General features: G+C 32.9%; 1 protein-coding gene across 1 annotated transcript in view; it reads right to left on the reverse strand.

The window, feature by feature from the left end:
- Positions 1-21,694, reverse strand: part of LOC130450439 (homeobox protein rough-like) — a 30,091-nt gene extending 8,397 nt beyond the window's left edge. The window contains exons 1-2 of the mRNA XM_056788814.1: positions 21,183-21,694; positions 1,697-1,931 (exon numbers count right to left, since the gene is read on the reverse strand). Of these exons, the coding sequence (XP_056644792.1) occupies positions 1,697-1,931; positions 21,183-21,444 (497 nt within the window). The 5' untranslated portion in view covers positions 21,445-21,694. The remainder of the gene's footprint in view (positions 1-1,696; positions 1,932-21,182) is intronic.
- Positions 21,695-24,221: the final 2,527 nt, after the last annotated feature.

Genomic DNA, 24,221 nt, shown 5'->3' on the forward strand with positions numbered 1-24,221 from the left:
TGATACAACGCAAAACAGTTTTTGCAGAGTGCAATTTTGCCCATTGCGCACATACTTTTTTTTCGTGTTTCCTTATTTTGTTTGGCACAGCGACCACATCTTCCTGTTGGTCCTCCCAACGGTAAATGGTTCCCAATATTCGTCATGAGTTTTGTTGCATTTGAAGGTAGATTTTTTTCTTTTGACAGTTGCATTTCCTTTACTTGTGCCATCATTGATTCAGCTAAGGGGACAAGTGAATTGCAATAGAGGTATTTTCTTATGTTTCATTTCTTGAAATACGAGAATATATTGAAAAATTCTTAGCCTATTATAGAACCAAACAAATTTTTAACGTTTCTAGACCTTTAAAAAAAATGTTTCTTCGTGCTCTGCATACCAGACCTCCACAGCTTTTATTACTTCCTTGGTGGAAGAAAATTTACGACCTTTAAACTTTTTTTCAGTTAAGGAAAGAGATGATAGTCGGACGGAGCCAAATCTGATGAATAAATGGGGTGTTCCAGTAATTCAAACCCTAAATCACGAATTTTTTGAATGCAACATGAGATTTGTGTGCAGGGGCGTTATCCTGCAAAAACAAAACATCTTTGGATAACTTTCCGCTTCTTTTTTCTTTAATTTTTACCCGTAGAGAAGATCAGTAATGTCGAATAGTAATCTTCAGTAATTGTTTTACCCTTAAGAATTTTTCCTGCAGATTGTTGGAGACGAAACTTCTTAGGTCTTGGAGAACCAGAGTGTCGCCATTCCTTCGATTGTTGCTTTGTTTCTGGATCGTAGAAATGTACCCAAGTCTCATCCATAGTAGCAATTCGGTTTAAGAAGTCTACATCGTTTACAAATCGAGCACAGATCGAACGCGATGCTTCTACCCTTAACGCTTTTGGTCAACATTCAAACATTTTGGGATCCATTTTGCAGCAATTTTTCTTATGTCCAAATTGACGTGAACTATATGTTGAACGCGTTTGTATGAAATATTCAGTGCTTCAGATATGCGGGAATGCACTGTATGCGACTGCGAAGCTCTCACACTACATACTCCGCTATTGTTGATATTCAGGCGTCAGTCGGCGTTGTGCTACAGCCACGTAAACATGTCCGCCATTATTGATGCTCCCGCCAAGTGTGAATTATGTGATTCGTTTCGTACAGGCTGAGGGCCTGGTATGGTGAAAACTTCATGAGTGATGGTACGTTAATGGTGTCGAAAGTTTAAAGATGGCCGTAATTATATGCATGATGTGGCGGCCAAGGACGCAAATCTGTCGTTTCAGACGACCTGGTTCAACAGAATGGTTAAAGAAAACCGCCATTGCTGCTCTGTCTACGGAATTTCTAGAAGTTTCAAGGTCTGTTTTGTACTTTATTATTACTTAACCGTTAGGCTACATTGGCGGCAACTTTTTTGAAGACGGTATTGAAAAGCTAGTCTGACAAATGTCTCAGTCTCTTCGAAGATTATGTCAAAAATTAAAGTGTGCCAATCTTTTTGTAATAAAATTGTTGTTTTATATGAACTTGTCTATTATTTATAGCCTATCGGTGGTTGAAAAAAACGGCCCTCGTAATAATTAAATTTTATTGGTTTAATATTGTGATGTCATAATCAGATTGTTATTGATTTGTACAAGAAAAATGTACTAGAAAAAGTTTAAGAATTAAGAAAATCAAAACATGTTCATAATAATACCTGTAATGATGATCAATGTGTGCCTTTTCTATCCTTTTGTCCTTAGCTCTCCTATTCTGGAACCAAATTTTTATCTGCGTTTCTGACAACCTAAGCGATTCCGCTAGTTCACATCTCCGTCCCCGACTGATATATTCTGATTTTTGAAATTCTATCTCCAATCTCAATGTTTGATCACTGCTAAAAGTTGTTCTTTGGCGTCGTGGTCTTCCTTCTTTCCTTCGCCTTCTAGCAACTGAAATATCGATATAAATTTACGAGTATTTTGGCTACGTTTTAAAATAAATAATACCAGTATAAGCTGAGTAAATTAGTTAAATAAACATTTTTAAGAGTATCCTCCAAATGTAGACCTATTTTTCACTAAATTTAAATTAAAAATATTGCAATGCTTAAGTAAAACAAATTATAAAAAAATTTGAGCCAAATGAGTATTGAAAAAATCCATTAAGTATAATAGTTTGTATTCCAGACCCCCAATTACAAATTGATATCACCCAGAATTTTTCAAATCTCATTTCTGAACTTATTTTGATCAGGATTTCATATTTCAATGAATCTAAGAATGTGTTGAGAATTTGATAAAGCTCGTAAGTCACCATTGCTTGAATTTTGATCTCATCAAGGTAATTTTAGATAATTTTTTCAATATTCAGTCAAACAAAAATAAAAAATTCTCTCCTACCAAAAGAGCGAATGATACAACTTCAGATTTTAATGTATTTATGGAAATCGGTCTAGATTTGCATGAATTACACACCTATAGCCATGACTTTTATTTTTCTCCATTTCTTGGAATCCCCTTGAGAGAAGCCTTCTTCAATCAATAGCTACAGAACACACTTTGGGCATAAGATTATAATTTTGCAAAAGTGAGGGTTTATTTTCAGACCTAGGTTGCATATTTAGACAAAAGTCTTTTAAAATAAAGTTTCTAATAATAGGTTTTAAGCTAAGAAGAAATTTTATATTAATTTTAAAAGGGATGAAATGAGTTAAAAAATATTTTTAAAAACTACATATTGACAAGTGACTCATTGAATTTTCATTCAATTGTCTTCGAAAACGGAAAATCGTTAATATGAAGTATTTGTTCCACTACAAAAAATGAAAATATTATTGTACGAGCGGTTAAGTTTATAATAACTAACACAGATAAATTTTGGACGATGATCTGGAGGCGATCAAGCGAGTTAAGACCGCAAGTTAAATATTATGAACTCGGAAACAAAAAATCGTCTCAAGTCGCAAGCTGACGGTCTAGTCTCTAGCAAACAATCTGTAGCTTCCATTCTTTTTTTTATTTTAGCATCTCACAACCATTAGTCTTAGCTTATAATGAGTGGTCAATGTTGATATTTATTTTTTTTTTTTGATAAAGAAAAAATATGAAACGATAAGGAACATTAAATAATAAAAAAGGGTTATAATTAACAGCAAAGAAAATACAAGCTTGAATTCGTCATAATAAATTTAGTGTTCCTCCTCTGAGTGTTTTCTAATAACAACTTCCAATCGCTTTTTTATAGATCCAATAAGTTTCTTCACTCGATCTTTTTTCATGCCATACGTAGCCTGAAGTATGTAGACGGTCATTGTGCTGCATTAGAATGTCGTTGTCACCAATGAAATTGGCTAAAATTTCTTCTATGTGTTGGTCTGCCGTTAATCCCCCTCCCCGCTCCACCGCCAGTTTCAATAAAAACCAACTCGGTTCTTGCTTCCATAGAAATGCCTCCTTCAAAAGCCACGTTTCCTTTTATACAACCCTACGCGAGTCTTTGTCCAGGTCTTCTGTAGGCTCATCTTCTTCTATCACTACCATGCAGACATCTCTGCTATCGTCTAAGAAGAGAACGGAGCCCCATTTTCGTCAGGCCAATTAGCGTGCTCTCTGGCAAATCGTAGACAGTCTGATCGGTGAGCTGTGGTTAATTTGGGGCCAGTAACTGACCTCTTTGGCTCAGGATTAGCTAAGTTTTTTTTGACTGTCCAGCCACTCATAGCTATTCTTCGACTTTCTCTGAGCTCTGAGTCATGTCAAGAATTCTTGTTTGCCGTTAACGGTGATGTATATCTCCTAATTAGTTTACCAGTTACTTGCAATCGTAGAGGTGTTCACCTGATTTTTTTGCTCATGAGTACTTTATCTACAATTATCACAATAAGTACTAAAATATAAGTACCTAGAGAAAAGTTAATCACAAATTTTGATAGTTACCTATAACAATGCTATTAAAATATTAGTTTGTAACTATTCATTTTGTCTATTATAATTTTAACAACCAGTAAACTGAATATATGGAATTTAATTATCCATTTTTTTCGTTTCTATCTGTATTTCTTGCTTGAGGTTGGGGTTCTACAGTTCCAGTATCTGTCTGATTCCTTTCAGAATTATAAACGTGCAGTGCTTTATCACCAACTGTTATGGCGTTTTGGGTATCTTTTTCTTATTCATTCACTTTGCTTGAACAGTTATTGTTGTGCAAGTTTTCATTTTCTTAAATGTAATAATTTTCTTATTTTTTTTTAACACAATGAATCCCCACCTTTTTCAATTATAGCTACCGTTTTTTATATTGAGATCTGCTTTTAATATTTGGAGCACGATACGAGCTGACTACATAAAACAGTATCGATAAGATACATGACCTTGGAATTTATAGATGTTTGAATAAACATAACACGTCACCAAATGGCTATTTTGCCAGTTTGCATAGACCGTTCCCACGTTTAAAAAACCTACACGAAAACAAGCGTTGAAGGAATTTTTGACTTGACTAAGAGCGGTTCACATGAAAAAAACCTATAAAAAACTTTTTTGGGCCGAATCCGAGAGCCCTTTTTGTACCTTGTTGGACTCATACTTTGAATTTAACAGTAAATGTCGCTTCTAAGGTGTCAGGTGTTACAATAAATCTTGTACAAGAGTTATGATTTTTTTTTCGTCATTCTTAACCCTCTAAGTGAGACAAGATGGTCTGACAGAATTAATGCAATAAATCCACTTAAACTTTATTTAATTAAGGTTTGCGAAAGCCTTCTAAAAGTAGCTGAAGATAATTCCTTTCACATTGATACAAGACCTAAAGCGAGTTCCCTTTTAACGCTCGTACAAAATTTATTCGTGAAATTATTATTTGGCGTGGCGTTTTATTTCATATAGATATTGTCAGCAAACAAATGCAAAGTGCTTTAATTAATGTTGAAGTAAGTCAAACCTACTTAAATATTCAGTTGATTACTTCCAGCAATATAGATCTGACCAATCATTTCAAGAAATTCTTGTACAAGCGAAATTGAAGGAGACTTCCCACCGTTACCCATGGTCAGGAAAAAATTTAAACCAAAAATATTTGACTATGAACACCGAGATGATATCCCTAATGGTCCAAAACCCGCCTTTAAAATTAATTTTTTCTTAAAAATTATAAATCAAGTTTTGAGCTATATAAGAAACCGATTTGAAAAAAATTTATTTTATTATGATTTTATTCAGGGAGCCCTGGACATACCCAGAGACAACATCAACGTTCGCTGGAATATTTTGAATGAAGAGATTTCCTTTTATGTTAGTTAAGTGACTGATTAGAATTTTAAATTTAATATTTATTTCAGTAAACGAAAGTATAAGCCTTATCCCAAGATTTCCTTCACATTAAATTTCAGTATTAACTCGAGGATTTTGTATGCTGAAAAATAGATATTACTCCGAAAGACTCTTTATGCAGTCATCACAATATTACAAAATATTGTTGGATGCTTTTGGTAATCGGCTTACAATATGGCGTGAATTATCTACCCGCTTTGCTGAACGTTCCACAATTGTTAGTAATAATAATAATATAAACAGAGTAATGCAATTGATGTTTAATGGATATTGAGATGGTATTGGTACAAATATTATTGAATTGTGTGTGTTCAGTTTACTTTAATTCAACTCATACATAGTAAGTTTTAAGTATGGAACGTTTCAATTATTTCGGAAACGGTATTTTGGGATTCTAAAGGTTTCGAAATATGGCTGATATTGTGATGAAAATTTATTGAGGTTAGTTATTCCAAATGTTAGTTTTTTATTATCACATCTCAAATAATTATACTGCCCACTAACTCAATTATGAACTTCGGTCTCGAAGTAGATCTTGCCATCCTTAATAAATTATTTATTGTTTCTTGGATTAATTTCCACCACACTCAGTACACCTCATCATACGTAAGAACCAATGATCAAACCCATGCTTTTATTTTTCCTCAATGGAATCACACAATGTTTCCGAGGCTGCGATCAACTATTCTTTTAAAGAAGACTCACTTTTACAAATTTTACAAAAGAAAAAAATCAAAATCGCTTGGTATTAAGTCAGAACTATAGGGTGGATGGTTTAATACTCGTATTCTAGATTCTGAAAGAGTCTTGAGCACGATGAGCTCAAGGTTTATCGATATAGAGATACCACGACTGAATAAGGGATCTAAGTGTCATATTTTCAACGCTCTAAATAGCTGTGGTTAACAAATTTCGGTATACCATTGAGCTGTAACTGCTTTTTGTTTATTTATTATAATACTGGCCACTGAAACCTTTTGTTTCATAAAAGAAACGATAAATGTGATTTTTCCATTTGCTCAAGCTGATTCATTATCAAAGATCCACAACCCACAATTTTCTTCGAGATAAACTTGGGATGGGATACAAAGTATGGTCTCTCTGCCTCTGGTCCATTTATAAATAGAATTTACAAGCAAATTTGATTGTGTTTCCTGTAAAATTCATGTCCAATTTTTGAACCCCTACTAGCTTTAGAACGATGTACTCGTACCACTTCTTAGCCGTTTGTTTTTAATCAGAATCAAGGTTTAGACCCAATCTCATCTTCAGTAATAAAAACATTTTCAAAATGTTGTTAGGAAAGTTGTCTACAAGCTTTTTTCAGTTAGCCTTGTTTATCAGATATCTTAAGAGGTGCTTATAGCTTATTTTGAATTTCTTTCGGTAGATGTTGTCGGTTTTTCAGGTGCGACTCAAAGAACTTGGATACATAACGCATCGAGAATGTGAAATGTAAAATCTGGATCGGACATTACGTGTATCATATTTAAGACTTTTGGTGGCTATTTGTGCTGTTCGAAATGCAGATAAAGAGTGAAATGAGACGTGAAAACCAGACCTTCTAACAATACTCGTCTAGTGCCGTTATTGTTTCACATGATGAAGGCAGATCTCAAAGGAACTTAACAGTAGAGGAGATCGAAGGAACTAGAATCGTGATTCTAAATATACTTTACTTCTATTTATTACTGTGGATGCTTGGAACTGTGAGAATAGCTTGGGCATCTTTACGTAGGGTTGCTAATAATATTTTTTGCAAAATTTCATTTTTTGTTTTGTAAAAATCTACCTAAAACTTCACACGTATTTATAAGGACCTAGACACAATTTTACAAGTTAAGTTTAAACCTCAAACATCGGTTTAAACTACAGATACCGTTTGTTTCAGGTTTTATATGTGGAGTTTACTGACAAACTTCCATTTAAATGTTACTGCCCATCTGGGGGTAGTTTGAACTTCAGTTTAACAGGAAATGGAGGATCCGATCTAATTTTTTTAAATACATTTGTACAATATTATAAAGGGTTTTAATAGGCTGATTAAAGATTTGCACTGTATATTTGATGAATTCGATGATGATGAAGAAATTATCAACATTGTCGACACGCCAAGAAAGCAAAAAGTTATTTGTTCTAGAAAATCTTTAAATTATCTCACATTTTTTAAATTTGTTGTGGTTTTATCAAAAATATCACCGTTTTTGTTATATTCATCATTAAATTCTCATGCCAATTCTTCTTCCATTTTTTTGCTTCCAAGTTACCGTATCACTTTTTTTTGGATTCGACTGTTTCTTCTTTTCTTCACAAGGATAACCAAAAGCATTACGTCATAGATATTGTTCATTTTTTTGTTCTTTGTTTATTTTTGTTGACTTAACAATTTAACTTTGAAACAAATATAGGAAAAATTTGTTTTATATTTGTGACAACTGGCGGAAAAATGTGTGTTCCATTGTTTCACCTTAGGTTGTGAAATTAGCCCTTAATATCAATTTGAGAAAACTGAAATGACAAAACGTAATATTATAACCTCCCATTAAACGACAGAACTTATTACAAAGCCTGTTAAATAATTAAAATATGTTTAATAACACTGATCGACAAAATAAATTTTTTGTAATATCACAATAATGAATAGCATATTGTGATAAAATGGACCTATACAAATACGAAAATATGAAAAAAATAATTGTAACACGTAAGGTTTTTATGTTACGAGTATACTTATAGATCCATATTCATTGGTAAAATATTTCAAATTTATTAAAAAGATAATTTAAGGTTTTTTAAACATTTAAAAACAAAAACTTAATTTAAATATCAATTAGCTCTACTTTTTCCTTTTATGGGGAGTTGCACTTTCTATTTTTAAAAACCAACTTTAATCACCCATCATGGTCGAATCCCATCGTCCTTGATACCGAATTTCTATTGTTCTAATATCTAGGTGGGACCTTTAACCCTGTTCATCACTGACAGCTCCCAAATTTTCGGTAAAAAAATGTCAGATTGCAATGAAGAAAATAAATTTTCAATGACATTCGAGCATCAAGGGATTTCTAAGCGTCTAGAAGTTCATCAACTAACTGTTGCTAGTTTGGATCCATATTGTTGCCCAAAAATCCCATCACTACACTAACAAATGCCTTCCATGCTCTGAGCTCCTGCCTGGTGAGCTTTTTTTGTAAAATTAACATCGTCCAAAAATTTACTTTTTTATTGTGACCCAATAAAAATATCTTCCTTTAATTTGGCATCACTTAACTGGAGAAAGACTTCTCCAAGGTATTTGAATCCATCACTCTCTTTATCCATAGCCTTTACAAAGTTTTCATCAATCCAAGTTTAACGTGAAGGGTCGGCAGAAGGTCTTTTTTGGGATATACAAGGGGTATAAACTTAACATTATGATATCCCGGTAGAAACTCACTTCTTGCTTGCCAATTTTTTTTACTTATTGTTGATCTGCTGCCCGACTGTCACATAGACAAACAGAACAGCAATGTTTCGTGAACCCTCATGAATTCCCATTAAAATTCCAATCACCTTAAGGTCTCCACATATCTACCACTTATACTTGTTGTAGTTAATTTGGTCTAAAAGCAAACGAATATTTTCATAGGTGTCTTTCATCTTTACAGAATGAGCAACTGGTATAGACGGTTTTAAGCTTCCATTGTGTAATAACTGCTTTTAAACTGTATTTAGACGAGATTTAGTTCCTTCATTAGACCATTAATATCCATACAGGCAGACAACGAATTTTCCATACTGTAGAATGTAGAAAATGTAGCATTTCTTTTTCTAAAAGCCTTAATTTTTGTCTATTTGGCTAACGAATTCCATTCCTTAAGACGGGAAGCAAGAAGTTCAGACTGTTGCTTTGATAACCCCAAATCAAGTCTTAATTTCTTCAGCTCACTTTGAACAATCGAATGTGGCTCGCCGGAACTGGTACTTGGAATAAAAATACGGTTGGTGCATTGTTTTCCGGAGCTTCCTGATGATACGTTGTCTCAAGTAGCTTCTAAAACAATATTTTGTGGATCTAAAGGCGCAATCGGTACTGGTAAATCGTCGTTATGGGGAAGAGGTCGTATAGCAGACGGCAAATTTGGATACTCGATCTTGTGCTTTCCTTTATTAGAATGGCCTTCAGTCTTTATTAGTCAAAAATAGCAGTCGTCAAAATGGTTAATAGCTTCCCGCCATACCATTGGAATTGCAAAAGGCATGCTTTTCTTCTTCCCATTCATCCACTGTACCAATGACACGCTACAACTAACACAGCACGGAAAATGGCCTAGTTTGCGATTTCACCATAAATTTTCCACTACGGCGCGTTTATGTTTATTATAGTGAATAATTCAGTACAGGTACTTTTTCGGCCATAAAATTTACCGATATTAACCGCCCCTTTATAAAATTACGTACCTGATAATGTAAACAGGGATAATCAAGCTATTGAAAAGTGGTACGTGTTAGAGCTTAATAAATATTTTTTCTACTATTGGACGGGTGTTTCCATTTTAAAAATAAAGGTCTCGTCTGTGTTACGAAAATCTTGTTGGCCAGTGTTATTGAATTAATTTCTAACATATTCCGTTACATTTAATATCTCTCCCCTCTGTTATTCACGAAATCAGTGACAAACATAAAATCATGAACGAAACAAGGAATCACGCTTAATTAGCAACTTAAACGCCGTTGTGGTAGTATCATCGAAGCCTCTTCTAACCATATTGATATGTAATTAGCATCGTGTGAACTCGACCACTGCATCCATTCATCATGTCGACCCAGGATGACATATGCGATCTCACCAAGGTGAAAAAAAAAGACTGCCCTCACTTCCTATTCCAGACCATCGATTATTATAGCTGTATATTTGTAAGGTCGAACATTGAGTACATCAGGGTAGGTTAAGTAATATGAAACTACGAGTGAAGCATTGATTTTAAATACGAGGGGCGGGCGATTTAAAGTGAAAATAAATATCAAATTCGAGGTGATTCAAACGATGTATTAATATGAGAAAGTTACAACAAAATAATAATAAATGTTATGATGTACACACGTTTCAATACTAACCACTATTTATGGTGAAAGCTAAAATAACAGAACTTGATAACATAAATTTGAAGAAGAATAGGGAATGTTGGGGTATGAAAACAGTAATGCTATAAACGAATAATAAACGATTAAATAAAATAAGCCAAAGTGTAGAAGACTTTACAGAAATAGTGAAATGAAAAAATGTTAGCAAAAAATATTGGAATGTACGAGGATGTATTGATATCTAGTTAGCCTAGACCAGTTCCATATACAAAATATTACGTTACCATAGCAACGAACAATAACTTATTAGAAGTGTCAGTGTAAAGTTTGACGTCAAAAAAGTGAACCGGAATTACGCCATAAATTAAAAGAAAAAAGATGTCCACCGAAATTGCGAAAATTGAAAAATTGAAGTATGGAGCCATCATCAAGTACCTGTATTTAAAAGGGTTAAGAGGTAAGCAAATTTACGAAGATATGCTTAATACCCTTGGTGATCAATGTCCTTCGTATGCGACCGTGAAAAATTGGACTGCAAGCTTCAAAAGAGGTAAATTTTCGATTGACGATGATGACCGATCGGGAAGGCCAGTTTCCGTGTCAGTTCCCGAAAATATCGATGCAGTTCATGACATTATTTTATCAGACCGTCGAATTGGGCTAAAACGGATATCTGAAGCACTGAATATTTCATACGAACGCGTTCATCATATAGTTCACGTCAATTAGGACATGAGAAAAATTGCTGCAAAATGGATCCCCCCCATCGCGCTCGATCTGTGCTCGATTTGAAAACGATGTAGACTTCTTAAACCGAATTGTTTCTATGGATGAGACTTGGGCACATTTCTACGATCCAGAAACAAAGCAACAATCGATGGAATGGCGACACACTGGTTCTCCAAGACCTAAGAAGTTTTGTGCACAAAAATCTGCTGGAAAAGTTCTTGATTCAGTTTTTTGGGATTGCCATGGAGTAATCAGGATTGTTTTTTTTTTTGGTAAGGGTAGAACAATAACTAGAGATTACTATTCGACATTATTGACCACTCTACGGGAAAAAATTAAAGAGAAAAGACGCGGAAAGCTATCCAAAGGTGTTTTGTTTTTGCAGGACGCCCCTGCACACAAATCTCATGATGCCATGCGAAAAATTCGTGATTTATGGTTTGAATTTCTAGAACACCCCCCTTATTCACCAGATTTGGCTTCGACCAACTATCATCTCTTTCCTCAACTGAAAAAAAGTTTATAAGGTCGTAAATTTTCTTCCATCGAGGAGGTAATGAAAGCTGTGGAAGTCTGGTTTGCAGAGCAAGAAGAAACATTTTATTTTGAAAGGTCTAGAGACGTTGCAGGTTCGCTGTAATAAATGTATCCAATTAAGAGGAGAATATGTTGAGTAATAAAATATTTTGACATTGAAATTTTGTTTGGTTCTATAGTAGGCTAAAAATTGTTCAATATATCCTCGTACATGTGAAAAAAAAATTTCTTATAATAAGGTAAGTGTAGGGAATATGCCCACACACCATAATTTCTACTTGCTTACGCTACAGATTATCAGTTTCACCCTGATCTGAATTTACTTTGAGATTAGGAGTCGTGGGAGATGATCTAGGCACATTTCTTATGCGTGCATTATACATAAAGGTAAGTTTTGCCACGGTTCCATACAATGTAGTAAACTATTTTCGAGATGTACAGTACAGCTTCTTACATTACATTCAGCAAGGTTTTGCGATCGCAGTGGACCAAAAAAAATCTTTATTTGCCATTTAAAATGGAGAGTCAAAAAACTCCGATTGAAAACGCTTTTAACTCCCGAACATGAAGTCGAATTGGTACCCCGATTCAGACGACTAGATGAAGTAGGTTATCCTTTAACTAAACAGATTCTACGAAAATGTGTTATTAACTATTGGGAGAAAAACCAAATCAGTCATATCTCTTCGCACGATACAGCTCTCTATATAGAAATATGAAAGGTCCCCGACACTGCCACACGATCAGCGGATTCCAAAGTGCAATAAATAATATTCACATAGTCTGCGGATTCCAATACACGGATCAAATAAATACAAAATCATTGCAATAAATTCGAGTTAATTCATTGTTTTGTTTGTAAAGTTATTTGCTGTAGAAGTCGTTTATTGTAAATAAAGTAGTTTTAAAAAAGTTAAAAATATCTCAAAGAACATTTCTAGAGCGCATTTATTTATTAAAATGCACCTTTGCAGAAAACCGCACAAAAAAATTAACCGGAACCAAATAATGACAGAAAACGCAATGAAAATTAACAAAAAGAATTCCAAAGTTATGGTAGTATCTGAAAAACATCGAAATCAAGGTTGAAGAGGAACTTATAGAACAAGTTAGTAGCTTCCAACGTCTAGAAATTATGTTGGAACAAACAGGAAGACAAGATGTAGAATTAAGCAATACAAAGAAGGCTCTTAAAAAAAAAGAAAATGAAAGCAATTTACAGGCCAATTCTCACATACAGCTTTGAATCTTGAGTATAGACAGAGAGAGACATAAATTTATGCAGCAGAAATGAAATATCTTAGAATACTCAAAGGGGTAACTATAAATGATAGTCAGAAACTCTCATATAAGAGAAGATTTAAAAGTTGAACCTATATAAGAATACAACATTGAAAGGATACAACTTTGACAGTGAGGCCTACTTCAAAGGATGGATGACACTGCGCCTGTTAAGAAAACTTGGGAAAGTACAAGGCCAGGAAAAAGGAAACACCACGAGTAACATGCAATAAATCTTAAAAAACAAAGGACTAGAAACTAAGCTAAATAATGAAATTTATTCCTCTAAATCTTATATATGGTAAAAAAGGAACACATTATAATATATACAAAAAACATTTTTAAGAACCACACTTTATAAAAGTTTGAGTGTGCTCTAAAAAGTAAAAAATAAGACAGGATAACGGTCGTGGTGGACAGGGTTGGTACGTATGACTTCAGAAGTTGGTAATAATACAGGTGAAAAAAAAGGGGACGCGTAAATTTTATATAAATTTTATCTATTTCAAGACTAGTATACGAGGATGTCCCAGAAGTAGCTGACCTGACCTAGAGATGGCGATAATTGCTAATACCATTGTATTAGAAAGAAATATATACTGCATATGTTTCGAAATTGAGGACTCCACGATGTTTAGTATTTGTTTGGCAGCCATCAATAATGAAGGTCGTTATGTGATAGAAAACTTTTATTTGAAAGGCTTTAGCCCAATAAAGCCCAATAAGGTCTAAAACTTTTTATACAGCCCTTGTGTATAGTGTTTAATTGAAAATATAGAGAATGCAAACTTCGAATTAACAGTTGATGTGTAACAGCATTTTGTACAATCCTATAAAATAAATTCATTCCACTAAGGACTTCTACAGTGTACAAAGTACAAAACAATGTTGGTATTTGTTTTGATTTCATAGTTATTATAGAAAGGATATTTCGCGTCAAAAATTGAAATAAATACCTATTACATTTTAAAAGCTGGAAATATTTCACGTCTCAATGCCTCGAACAAAATAGGAGATTCCAAGTCGCAAGCGGTAAGTAGCAAACTGCAAGGTGTCCGTTCTCACACCGGAGAGAACAGATATAGAAGCGCAGAAAATACAACTCCTAACAATATGAAATGTAAAATATTATTATGATGGGATTAGTATTGCATAGCTCAAAAACTCCGAATGGCAGTATTGTTGACAGTCAGAAGGAAGAAGGGAAAGCGGAAGGGAAATGTGCTTTCTAGAGTGATTCGATGCCTCGAAAGCCTCATGTAGCGATTTTCGGCCATGATGATTCCATATAAGCTTTCTTAAAAGTCATTACTATTACATAAAAAAATCTATTCACTAATAAATAGTTTGGATATCACAATTGAAATGTAAGAAAGAGGTTTGATAGAAAAATGACAGATTACGAATTACCCTCGATAGAATTTTAGTGAAAATATCTACACAGATTGATTCATTCCATCTCTGAGCAGTGGATTCGAGATCTAACAAATATTGCTAGTTTCCAGGATACTGAATCCGATAGAGGAAGGTACGACAGTTCCAAACTTGGTTCGGATTTGGCTCAACTTTGTACAAGTCTGTTCCAAGGGTGATTTTCGAGCTTGGTCAAATCGGCGATGACTTTTGGACTCTTTTGGCTCATTAATTCCTGGCCAAAATAAGGTCTTTCAATCTTGGTCCAAGCATGGCCAAAGCTGGAATTCTCATTCTTAGACCAATGCTGGCAAATGATAAAAATTGTCTATTCTAAATCAACCAGTCTTGAATCAAGGTTGGCTAAAGACAGTAATGGCTAGAGGTAATCGTCCAGTCATGGCGAAAACATTTTGTTTTATTTTTTTTTTCGCATTATTTGAAATGGAAGAAAGAAGTTTGATAGATTAGTGACTTTTCAATTTTTGCTCATTCTCCTCGATAGAATCTTAGTGAAAATATCTACACAGATTGATTCATTCCATTTCTGAACACTGGATTCGAGGTACAACAAATTTTGCTAGTTTTCAGGATACTGAATCCGATAGAGGAAGGTACGACAGTTCCAAACTTGGTTCGGATTTGGCTGAACTTTGTACAAGTCTGTTCCAAGCTTTGTCAAACCGGTGACGACTTTTGGACTCTTTTGCCTCATTAGTTCCTGGCCAAAATAAGGTCTTTCAATCTTGGTCTTGGTTCAGCATGGCCAAAGCTGGAATTCTCATTCTTAGACCAATGCTGGCAAATGATAATAATGGTCTATTCTAAATCAACCAGTCTTGAATCAAGGTTGGCTAATGACAGTAATGGCTAGAGGTAATCGTCCAGTCATGGCGAAAACATTTTTTTTTCCCGCTTTATTTGCAATCTATAAGAAATCCACTTTCTCCTACAGCTATAATTAATAACTAGATCAATTAGGTTTGGCTATTTGGAACACACTAACACTCGTAAACCTGCTGATTAGGTCGTAAGAAATATTTTTTTGAGTCTACGCTGAACTGTTGGTTGCACCATTAGGTTAGATACCAGTCTGTTTTGGTGGAGGCTTAACCTATCTTATGTTAGTTATGACAAAGTTTGGCACAAATCATGAAACATAATTCGTAGGACCTCCGATTGGAATCACTCTATAATTTCAATATTGGATTTGGCTGCTGATTCCCATTATGGAACTTCGTAGGTCCTTATGGGCTTTAGGATTGCTTTGTAGCTCAGTACTTTGTTTTTTAAAGATAATTGGGATTTCCTACCTATAAGCCAGTATAAATCCCTTTCTACAATATCAGTTTAAAAGTAATTGTGTTTTTGGAATGGAGGTCACAAATTGGGACTATAATTTAGTAGTGATGATAGAGGATGGTAAACCACACTAATTTTTTTATGAATCTCTGGGTATATTCATAAGAAGGCAAGGTATGAGTCTGTTGAAGTTATGTTCTGATTTTTCTGGCAACAAATTTATAGTTACCACTTTTGATGCCAATAGATATTTGAATTACAATTCTACCTGAGAACCGAACCTATTGGGTATGTAACCGTACATCTCACCATCCATATAATCCCCGCACATGCTCTCTTTTGATATTACTTTCGCATTTTTTTACCTTGTATCCTAAAAACGCTTCCTTTCCTTTTTTAACCTCATCCGTCAACTAACGTGCAGGTATTTTGCAAAACGTTTAATAGTTATAAGCTATAAAAGTATTTTATTGGATAATTCATAGATAAGAATATCTATTCGCTCACTTTAGCAATTGAGACTACTTGGACAGATTTCCTTTACAATTATCTGAGAAAGTAAGAAGCGTTTTCATCTAATGCAACTATTCATGCGCCGATTACATCTATTTTGTTATCCATGTGCTTTGTTTGATTACCTATAATCAAATTAGAATTGACTCATTTCTTATTCAAGGTGATAAAATTCACACAATGTATCTTGCAGCATTCACCCCATATTATTTCATAATATTGACACCCTCCTTGGGATTTTTTCCATCGGATGCACATACCAATTATGAATTATCTCCGGTTAATTACTCGGCTGTCTTTCCTCTACGTAAATATTAATAGGTTTCGTGTAAAATGTAATAGTTTTGACCATATGGGAGCCCTTTAGTGACATCGTATTATGCACTTAATACGCCTGTATACACCAAAGGGCTTCCGCACTTCCGTTAATCACTGTTACGTTAAACATTTCAAAAAATTTGAGAAAATATTTATTATATTTGTTATATACAAAAAGTTGTTGTTCGTAAAAAGTTTTACACGCCTTATAAACTAAATAACAACCAATCAGATTTTAATTTTTTCTCTTATACGAGATAAGAATTTTACTCAAGAGGAAAATACCTCAATAACGGAAATTAACTATTTTGATAATAATTTTGTTTTCCAACTTTGTTGCAGCATTTTGTTGACGCTTCAAAATAATTGATACACAACAAAATTTAACATGAATAAAATGTTAAATAATAATTATGCAATTATTTATTAGCCATTCTTACAAAAAATGATGATGGGTTTTCTTTCATCAAACCACAATTGCCTCAACGTACCAACCTATTTTTTTAATACACGTTTCCATTTTACGACAAAATTCTCTTAACATTATTTCTAATCATGTTGGTAATTCTAGTTTGAATGACTTCCGTAATAACCCTTTCCAAATATCGGACGTTTGTAAACGGCTTTTGGTTGTATATGTCGTAGACATTTGGCAGAATCCGGCATTCTGCAGACTGCTTAGGAAGTTTGCAGACCGCCGGCAGATGGAAGAATGTATCATCGAAATCACCTGTTTTCCGACTGCCTAACATACACCTTTTTCTTTAACAACGTTATGTTTGGGACGACTCCTACTAACATAATAATTTTCTCTAATTCAATTTCAAAATACAAAACTTTAACCTAACCTAACCTAACCTAATCTAACCTAACCTAACCTAACCTAACCTTACGCATCTTTCAGTTTTTGTTCAAACTCATCTCGGTTCACTGAATCACTACCCATTTTCTAATCACTTATGATCACGACTCGCAGAAAAAGTGGGTTGAGGCAGAACTAAAAGCGATTTACGATGAAAAGAAAACGAGACAGACCTTCTCTTATCGTAGCTGTCAACCGAATGACTGCTAGTTATCGCTAATTTTCTCATACGCCGGCATTCTGTCAACTGCCTACGACATATACATTCTGTTTTAAGTAACCCCAAAAGAAATAATCTAACGGAGTTAAATCTGGTTACGTAGCTGTGTATCACTGTTCCATTCAAAAAATTTTCCAAATATCGACTTACTTCCAACGTATTATAACATGTTGCGTTGTCCTGTTGGTACCAAATTTGTTGATATATTAGTAGGTAATCAATAAAATCATACAATTGAGTTTGTAACAAATTGAGATATCTTTGTTAGGTCATTGATTCCCGAAAAAAAGGACCCGAATATTTTATCTTTGTAAATGCTACACTAAACATTTCTTTTAAATGAATATTGATGATATTAAATGAGTCTTAATCATGAAGTTAAGATTGTTATAACTCCACCATGTAGCTTCGACTGTAAACATTCTTTTTCTAACCATAAAACGATCGTCTTCAATTTTTTCTTCAGCAAGAAAATAAAATACTTTTCTCTTATCAAAGTCTCTACGCTTTATTGATGAATAAATGAAAAATATCAAGAGACAACCTTCATGTTAACCGTATTTTGGTTGCTGAAGACGTAATTGTAGTAGTAGTGCCGGACATTGATTTGGTAATAGGATGGCGCTCCATCTCGCTGAAAATATGTTATATTTGCAGGAACTTGTGGGTTTGCTCGATTGAGATATGAACTTGTTAAAGTTAGAACATTATTTTGAACATCAATATGTCGTGTGACTGACATACAGATGGCGCTGCCATTGTCAAATCCATATGACGTTTATGAAGTACCAACTTTCAAAATACTATATGTCAAATTTCATGACATTTCGATTAGTCAGAAAAAAGTCGAGCCACTTTTGATATTTTCGAAACAGTGGATTCAAAACAATTTCTTCTGTTAGTTTAGCATTACTTCTTGATGAAAAACATATTTTACAAGCTCAGCAATGGATTCAGAAATGTTATCCAGACTCAGCTACATCGAAAAGAACCATCTGTTATTGGTTTGTTGAATTCAGAAATAAAGTCCACAAATTGTTTATATGTACGAGCCCCCATTTCAGTTGGCCCACTTAAAAAAATTCGAAATTATTAAACTATTTTGAAATTCCAGAAAGTAGCTATTAGTAAAATGTTTGAAACTTTCAGTTTTACGTCTAAAATATGTTTTGGATGAATATTGTCAAATATTTTGAATGATATTTAATATGATGGAAAAGGGAAAACCACATAGGTCTTGTTGACAATAATTTTTTATACATATACAAGGGTTCATTGTTTCCAAAATTGTGTTCAAAGTTTCATTAGGTCTAAAATACGCAAATAATAAAGTAGTAAGTCATATTTTCACGAAATGTTTTTTTTTTAAGTAACAGATAGTTTTTTTGAAGTAATAAGGTGATTATAATTTTTAAAATTCGATTAATCATAATAAAATTATTCAAAAAGGGGAAAAAGAACTCAGATTCAAATAATAATAAATGAAAAATATTCGTATTATTGTGAAAAAAGCTTAGGGCGCTTTGTGCCATATTTTTCGTACATCGAGCGCCCGACTCTTTTTTCACAATTATACGAATATTTTTCAGTTATTATTGTTTTAAGTTTATTTTGAAAACTATTCTATATATTATTATGTACAATTGACGAAATTCAAACGATAAGAGCACTAAACAAATTTTTTTGTATTACTCTCAAATTCATATTAGTAAAAAGGAACGATGGAATAATTTTCGCTTACTGTATTAATATAATGAGCTTCATTAATGGGAAACAAATATTGAGTGTAATTCACCCAATTTGTGAAATAAAAAGATTTTCTTTTGTTAATGTTAATTTTTGTAAGAAATCTGAAAACCCTCAATATGCCCGAAACAGTTGAAGATAGGTATAGAGCTTTCGACATTTTGTTTTATTATGACTCTAAAAAATAAATAATACACTGGAGGTTGTATTTAATGTATTTAAAATAAGAATGCTGGTATTAGTCATTGAATGACACACTGTATAATTAAAAAATGCGTATTTAAAAATACAAAATCAACGTGTTGAAGCGTTTTTCCCAACACGCCCTCATTTATTTATAAAGGAATTTATTCCATTTGGTTGTTCCACACCGTATATATATACAGGGTGCCCCACGATGAATCAAAACTATCTTTATATGGCAAAATACTTATAGTAAAATCATGAAAATTTCTACGTTTGGGTTTTCGGATACGATCTTTTTAACTAAAATAATTCGAAGTCGACTATAACTTTGTTATTTTTAATGGACACCCTGTATTTTGAAATCTACGTAAAATTTTAGTATACTTTTGTCTAGAAACTTTTTTCGAAAATTGTATACTTTTTGAGTTATTGATTTTTTTGTAAAAAATTTGACCGTTGCAAACTCTTTTAAATTATTTTTTACGAGGAAAGCCTTAAAGATATGAGAATGGTTTTTATTCGGTTGCTTTTAGCAAGGTCAGACATATTTGAATCTGTGCTGAAACATTTTTCATTTTATACAGGGTGTATATAAAAAATATTCAAAGTCCAACTTCATAAATATCAAATTTTAAAGAGAACCACCCGGTTTTTTCTATTTTAATGCATTCAGGGGAAAAAAAAGAAGCAAATCTATGTATACTTTCCTATACCTAAACCTAACCGTTATCCAGCTATTAAATGTTTTCTGTAAATTTTTAGAGAGGGCTGGTGTGGTTTAAACTTTATTTATCCTTTATTAAATTGAGAACAAGCAATTTTAACGATTTTCGAAAGTAGCAAGAATTGACTAATGACAGTTAAATAACTGTCATTTATCACAAACCTACTAAAAGTACATATAAAAAATTAAAACTTGTTAAAAAATACAATAATAACTGAACCTGAAATATCTCGGAAAAGACTAAAAGTTGTAATAGGATTAGTAAATACAATTTGATTTGATTTTTTTACAGATCTTGACAAGATAAAGATAAATATTTTTTTATTTCTTAGTGCTTGTATCAACAGGTCAAAATAAAATTTAGACCACATCTACATCTCTAAAAATTTACAGAAAACATTTAATATCTGGATATAAGCCTTAGGTGTATGAAATTATACATGAATTTGCCTTATTTTTTACCCCTGGATGCATTGAAATAGAAAAAACCGGGTGGTTCCATTTAAAGAAATAAAGAAATTTGATATTTATGAAGTTGAACTTTGAACACTTTTTATACACACCCTTTATATAATGAAAAATGTTTCAGCATAGATTCAAATACGTCTGACTTTGGTAAAAGCAACCGAACAGAAACCATTTTCATATCTTTAAGGGTATTCTCGTAAATAAATAATTTATAAGCGTCTGCAACGGTCAATTTTTTTACAAAAAAATTAATAACTCAAAAAGTATGCATTTCTAGAAAAAAGTTTTTATATAACATTACACTAAAATTTTAAATATATTTCAAAAATGTATTAATATATAAAGTGTTCTATTCAAAATAACAGTTACAGTCGACTTCCGGTTCTACCGGATTTTACTATAAGTATTTTGCCATATACAGTTTAAACTCGTCGTGTATAAAAAATATAAAATTAACATCTATTATTTCCATTGGTGAACATCAAAGCAATTATTTTAAATAGTACTTACGGAAGGCTGATAAACCCGCAGCAGCTACAGCTAACTGTGATTCGCTAGCATGAGGTAGAAGAAAAGGTAAAGTCGATGGCGCTAGTATTGGTATTGGTGTAATCAACTCGTTGTCAATGGTTTTAATGGATGCCGATGTGTGTTTGACTTCTTCTTGACAAGGCTTATTATCTAAATCGCCGTAAAGCTTATGAAAAAACTCCTTAGGTGATAAAGGTTGATTTGTTTTTGCTTGTTGATGAGAAGATGCACCGCTAGTCATTTTTTACTTCTGATAGCAAAGCTAAAATTTACACTTAACATTTAATTACAGAAAATAAAGCTTTAAAGAGAAATGGTTCAAGAAGTGGTTTTAGATGAAATAAAGGTAATGTTATATTATGATAAAGAGTAAGTGGAGTGAAATAATTGCTTCTAATTATATTAATGAAATGGATTTATGGGAACGATATGGAAAGTATACATAAACCTGTAGCTGCCTCAATCAACATGAATTAGGTATAGTATTTCTCACAATCTAGAAAGTGCCTTTACTACCGAAACTTATATAAAATTCGATAAAACCGAAAAGTCGTAAATTTATGGCTATTTATTGGGATAGTATTGTGCAGGTCAACACTACCATATTATAATACCCGACATTTTCCTGATAGTTTAAAGAAAAATCTGAATTTTATATAATAAGGCTAGATTTGGTTTACCTTGTTGTATTTGAAATTCTAATATGATGGGGCTGTTGACTTTTAATCTTGAATCTACTAAATGATATGGCAAAAAATTAATATATCACAATTTATTTATTGCTAGATATTATACAGAGTGAGTTTTATTGATAGAACTCCTAAATTATCTCGGAAACGGTTTTTATAAATTTTTGTGCGTAAGGGTCTTGTGATACGGCCGGTATTATGTTGGTATCTACATATTTACTCCTTTTTCCGAAAAAATAATGAACTTTGGTTATTTCAAAAGGACCACACTTTATATTTTGTGCTTTTAGAAATCCTTGAGTTAAGAAATACTGATTATTTTTCATGTAATATTCTCTATACCTAAATCCCACAATTTCGAAGTTATAGCAACATTTACAGTATCTCCACCAAAGTTACTATAAATATTGTACATTCAGATGACTACGATTGAACAAATTAATTTAATTTGAATATTCTTTAATAATTTATGTGCTAATATCTCGTGACAAGGTCTAGTGTCAGTAAGTTAGTAAAAAGTTTAACGAAACTGGTACAGTAAAATATTTATCCAAATCATGGCGCAGAAAACCTACAACTAAAGACAAATCTTATGTTTGGGTCATGTTAGAAGTAGATCAACATTTGTGAAGTAGAATTAAGACTTTTAGAAAACATACAGTAAAGGCGATTACAGTAGATGCTCAAAATGTTGTCCATTAACAAGCCATGCTATTTTTAAAACATTGCGATACATTTTGCAACATCTCAGACTGCTCAATTCTTCTTATCTCTGTGGTAATCCCATCTTTTAATTCTTAATATTGGTAAGTTTTGTTTTATAAACGATGTCTCTTTAATTGAGCTCACAGGAAATAGTCTAAAGGATTCATTTCGAGTGATCGCGGGGGTCATTCGATAAAACCACGCGTTCCAATCCATCTTCTAAGAAACACATTATTTAGGTATGGCCTCACCAAACTCGCATAGTGAGGTGGAGCATCATTTTGTTGTTCCTACATACTTAGTTAGATTTGGAAATATCCGAGCCATCTCAGGTATAATACTATTTCCAATAAATCTAAATGGGCAGATGTAATTTGGGCGCTAAAGGATTAATGTACTTTTTACAACATGTAAACTAGGCGCCAAGACCGAAGGGTCATTTTAATCCTATGTGTATTTTGGGCGCTAACCGATTGAAGTACATGATTTATGAAATACAGTTATTTATTAAATCACCGACATTTATATAGATATATTTTTAGATTTTCCTATAAGAGAAATAATCTATTATCACTTAAGGTTTGAAAAAATTTACCGTTAGAGGGGGCTACTTTGCACTTTTTTTAAATGAAAAATCTGCCCTTAATAAAGTTTCCTCACAACATTTTTGTAACACTCTACAGAATAAAGTAAATTTTATAATTCTTTATATTTTTATTTAGTACTTAAGTACATATTACATATAAAATAAGAGATTTACATAACCTAACCTACTTAAAAATCTATCAACTTTCCCTCTATCCGAAAATACATGTGGGATTATCTATCCTTCTTGGTCAGACAGGTAAAGAAGGATGGTTAGCGCCCAAATTACACCTGCCGATCTAAATACACCGCATCATTTAAGTTACCCTCAGTGAAAACCTAACGTAACCCATTATTTTGTCGCATACTGTTTCAGCCTATACATTCAGTTTTTCAGGATATTGGTTTCGCGTAAGCGAAGAGTAATGTTATGTAACAAATATCTACAATTATGCCGATTTATGTTTCCATTAATACAAAAAATGTCTTATTCGCAAAACATAAAATTACTTAAAAAATTTGGATCGTTTTCATCATTATGTCTGCAAACTCTTAACGTCTATCAAAATCGTCATCTAACAACTTTTGAATCCACGTTACTTTGTATGGATGAAATTTGTTATCACGTAAAATTTTCATTACGATTGTTTACGAAATATCAAGTTTCCTGGATATTTGTCTTGTACTCAAGTGAGGATCGTCTTCTAACAGGACACAAACATCTATTTTGAGTTGATGCAGTTTTTCTACGCCCTGATTTGGACAAATATTTTATTGAACCAATTTCTTTAAACTCTTTTACTAGTTTACTGACAGTGGATCTTGTTATGGGATTTCGGTTAGGATATAAATTATTCAAAATATTACACGTTTCTTGTTAACTACATCTATTCTTTTTCAGATAAACGATCCATTTTGACTCAATAAACTTCAACAATAATAATTTATTGAAACGTCAAATTTGGCATTTAGGTATAGAGTATATTACATGGAAAATAATCCGTATTTCTTAAAGATTTCGAAAAGCGAAAAATATACA

Source organism: Diorhabda sublineata, chromosome 11 (genome assembly GCF_026230105.1).
Source record: "Diorhabda sublineata isolate icDioSubl1.1 chromosome 11, icDioSubl1.1, whole genome shotgun sequence".
Classification (NCBI taxonomy): Eukaryota; Metazoa; Arthropoda; class Insecta; order Coleoptera; family Chrysomelidae; genus Diorhabda; species Diorhabda sublineata.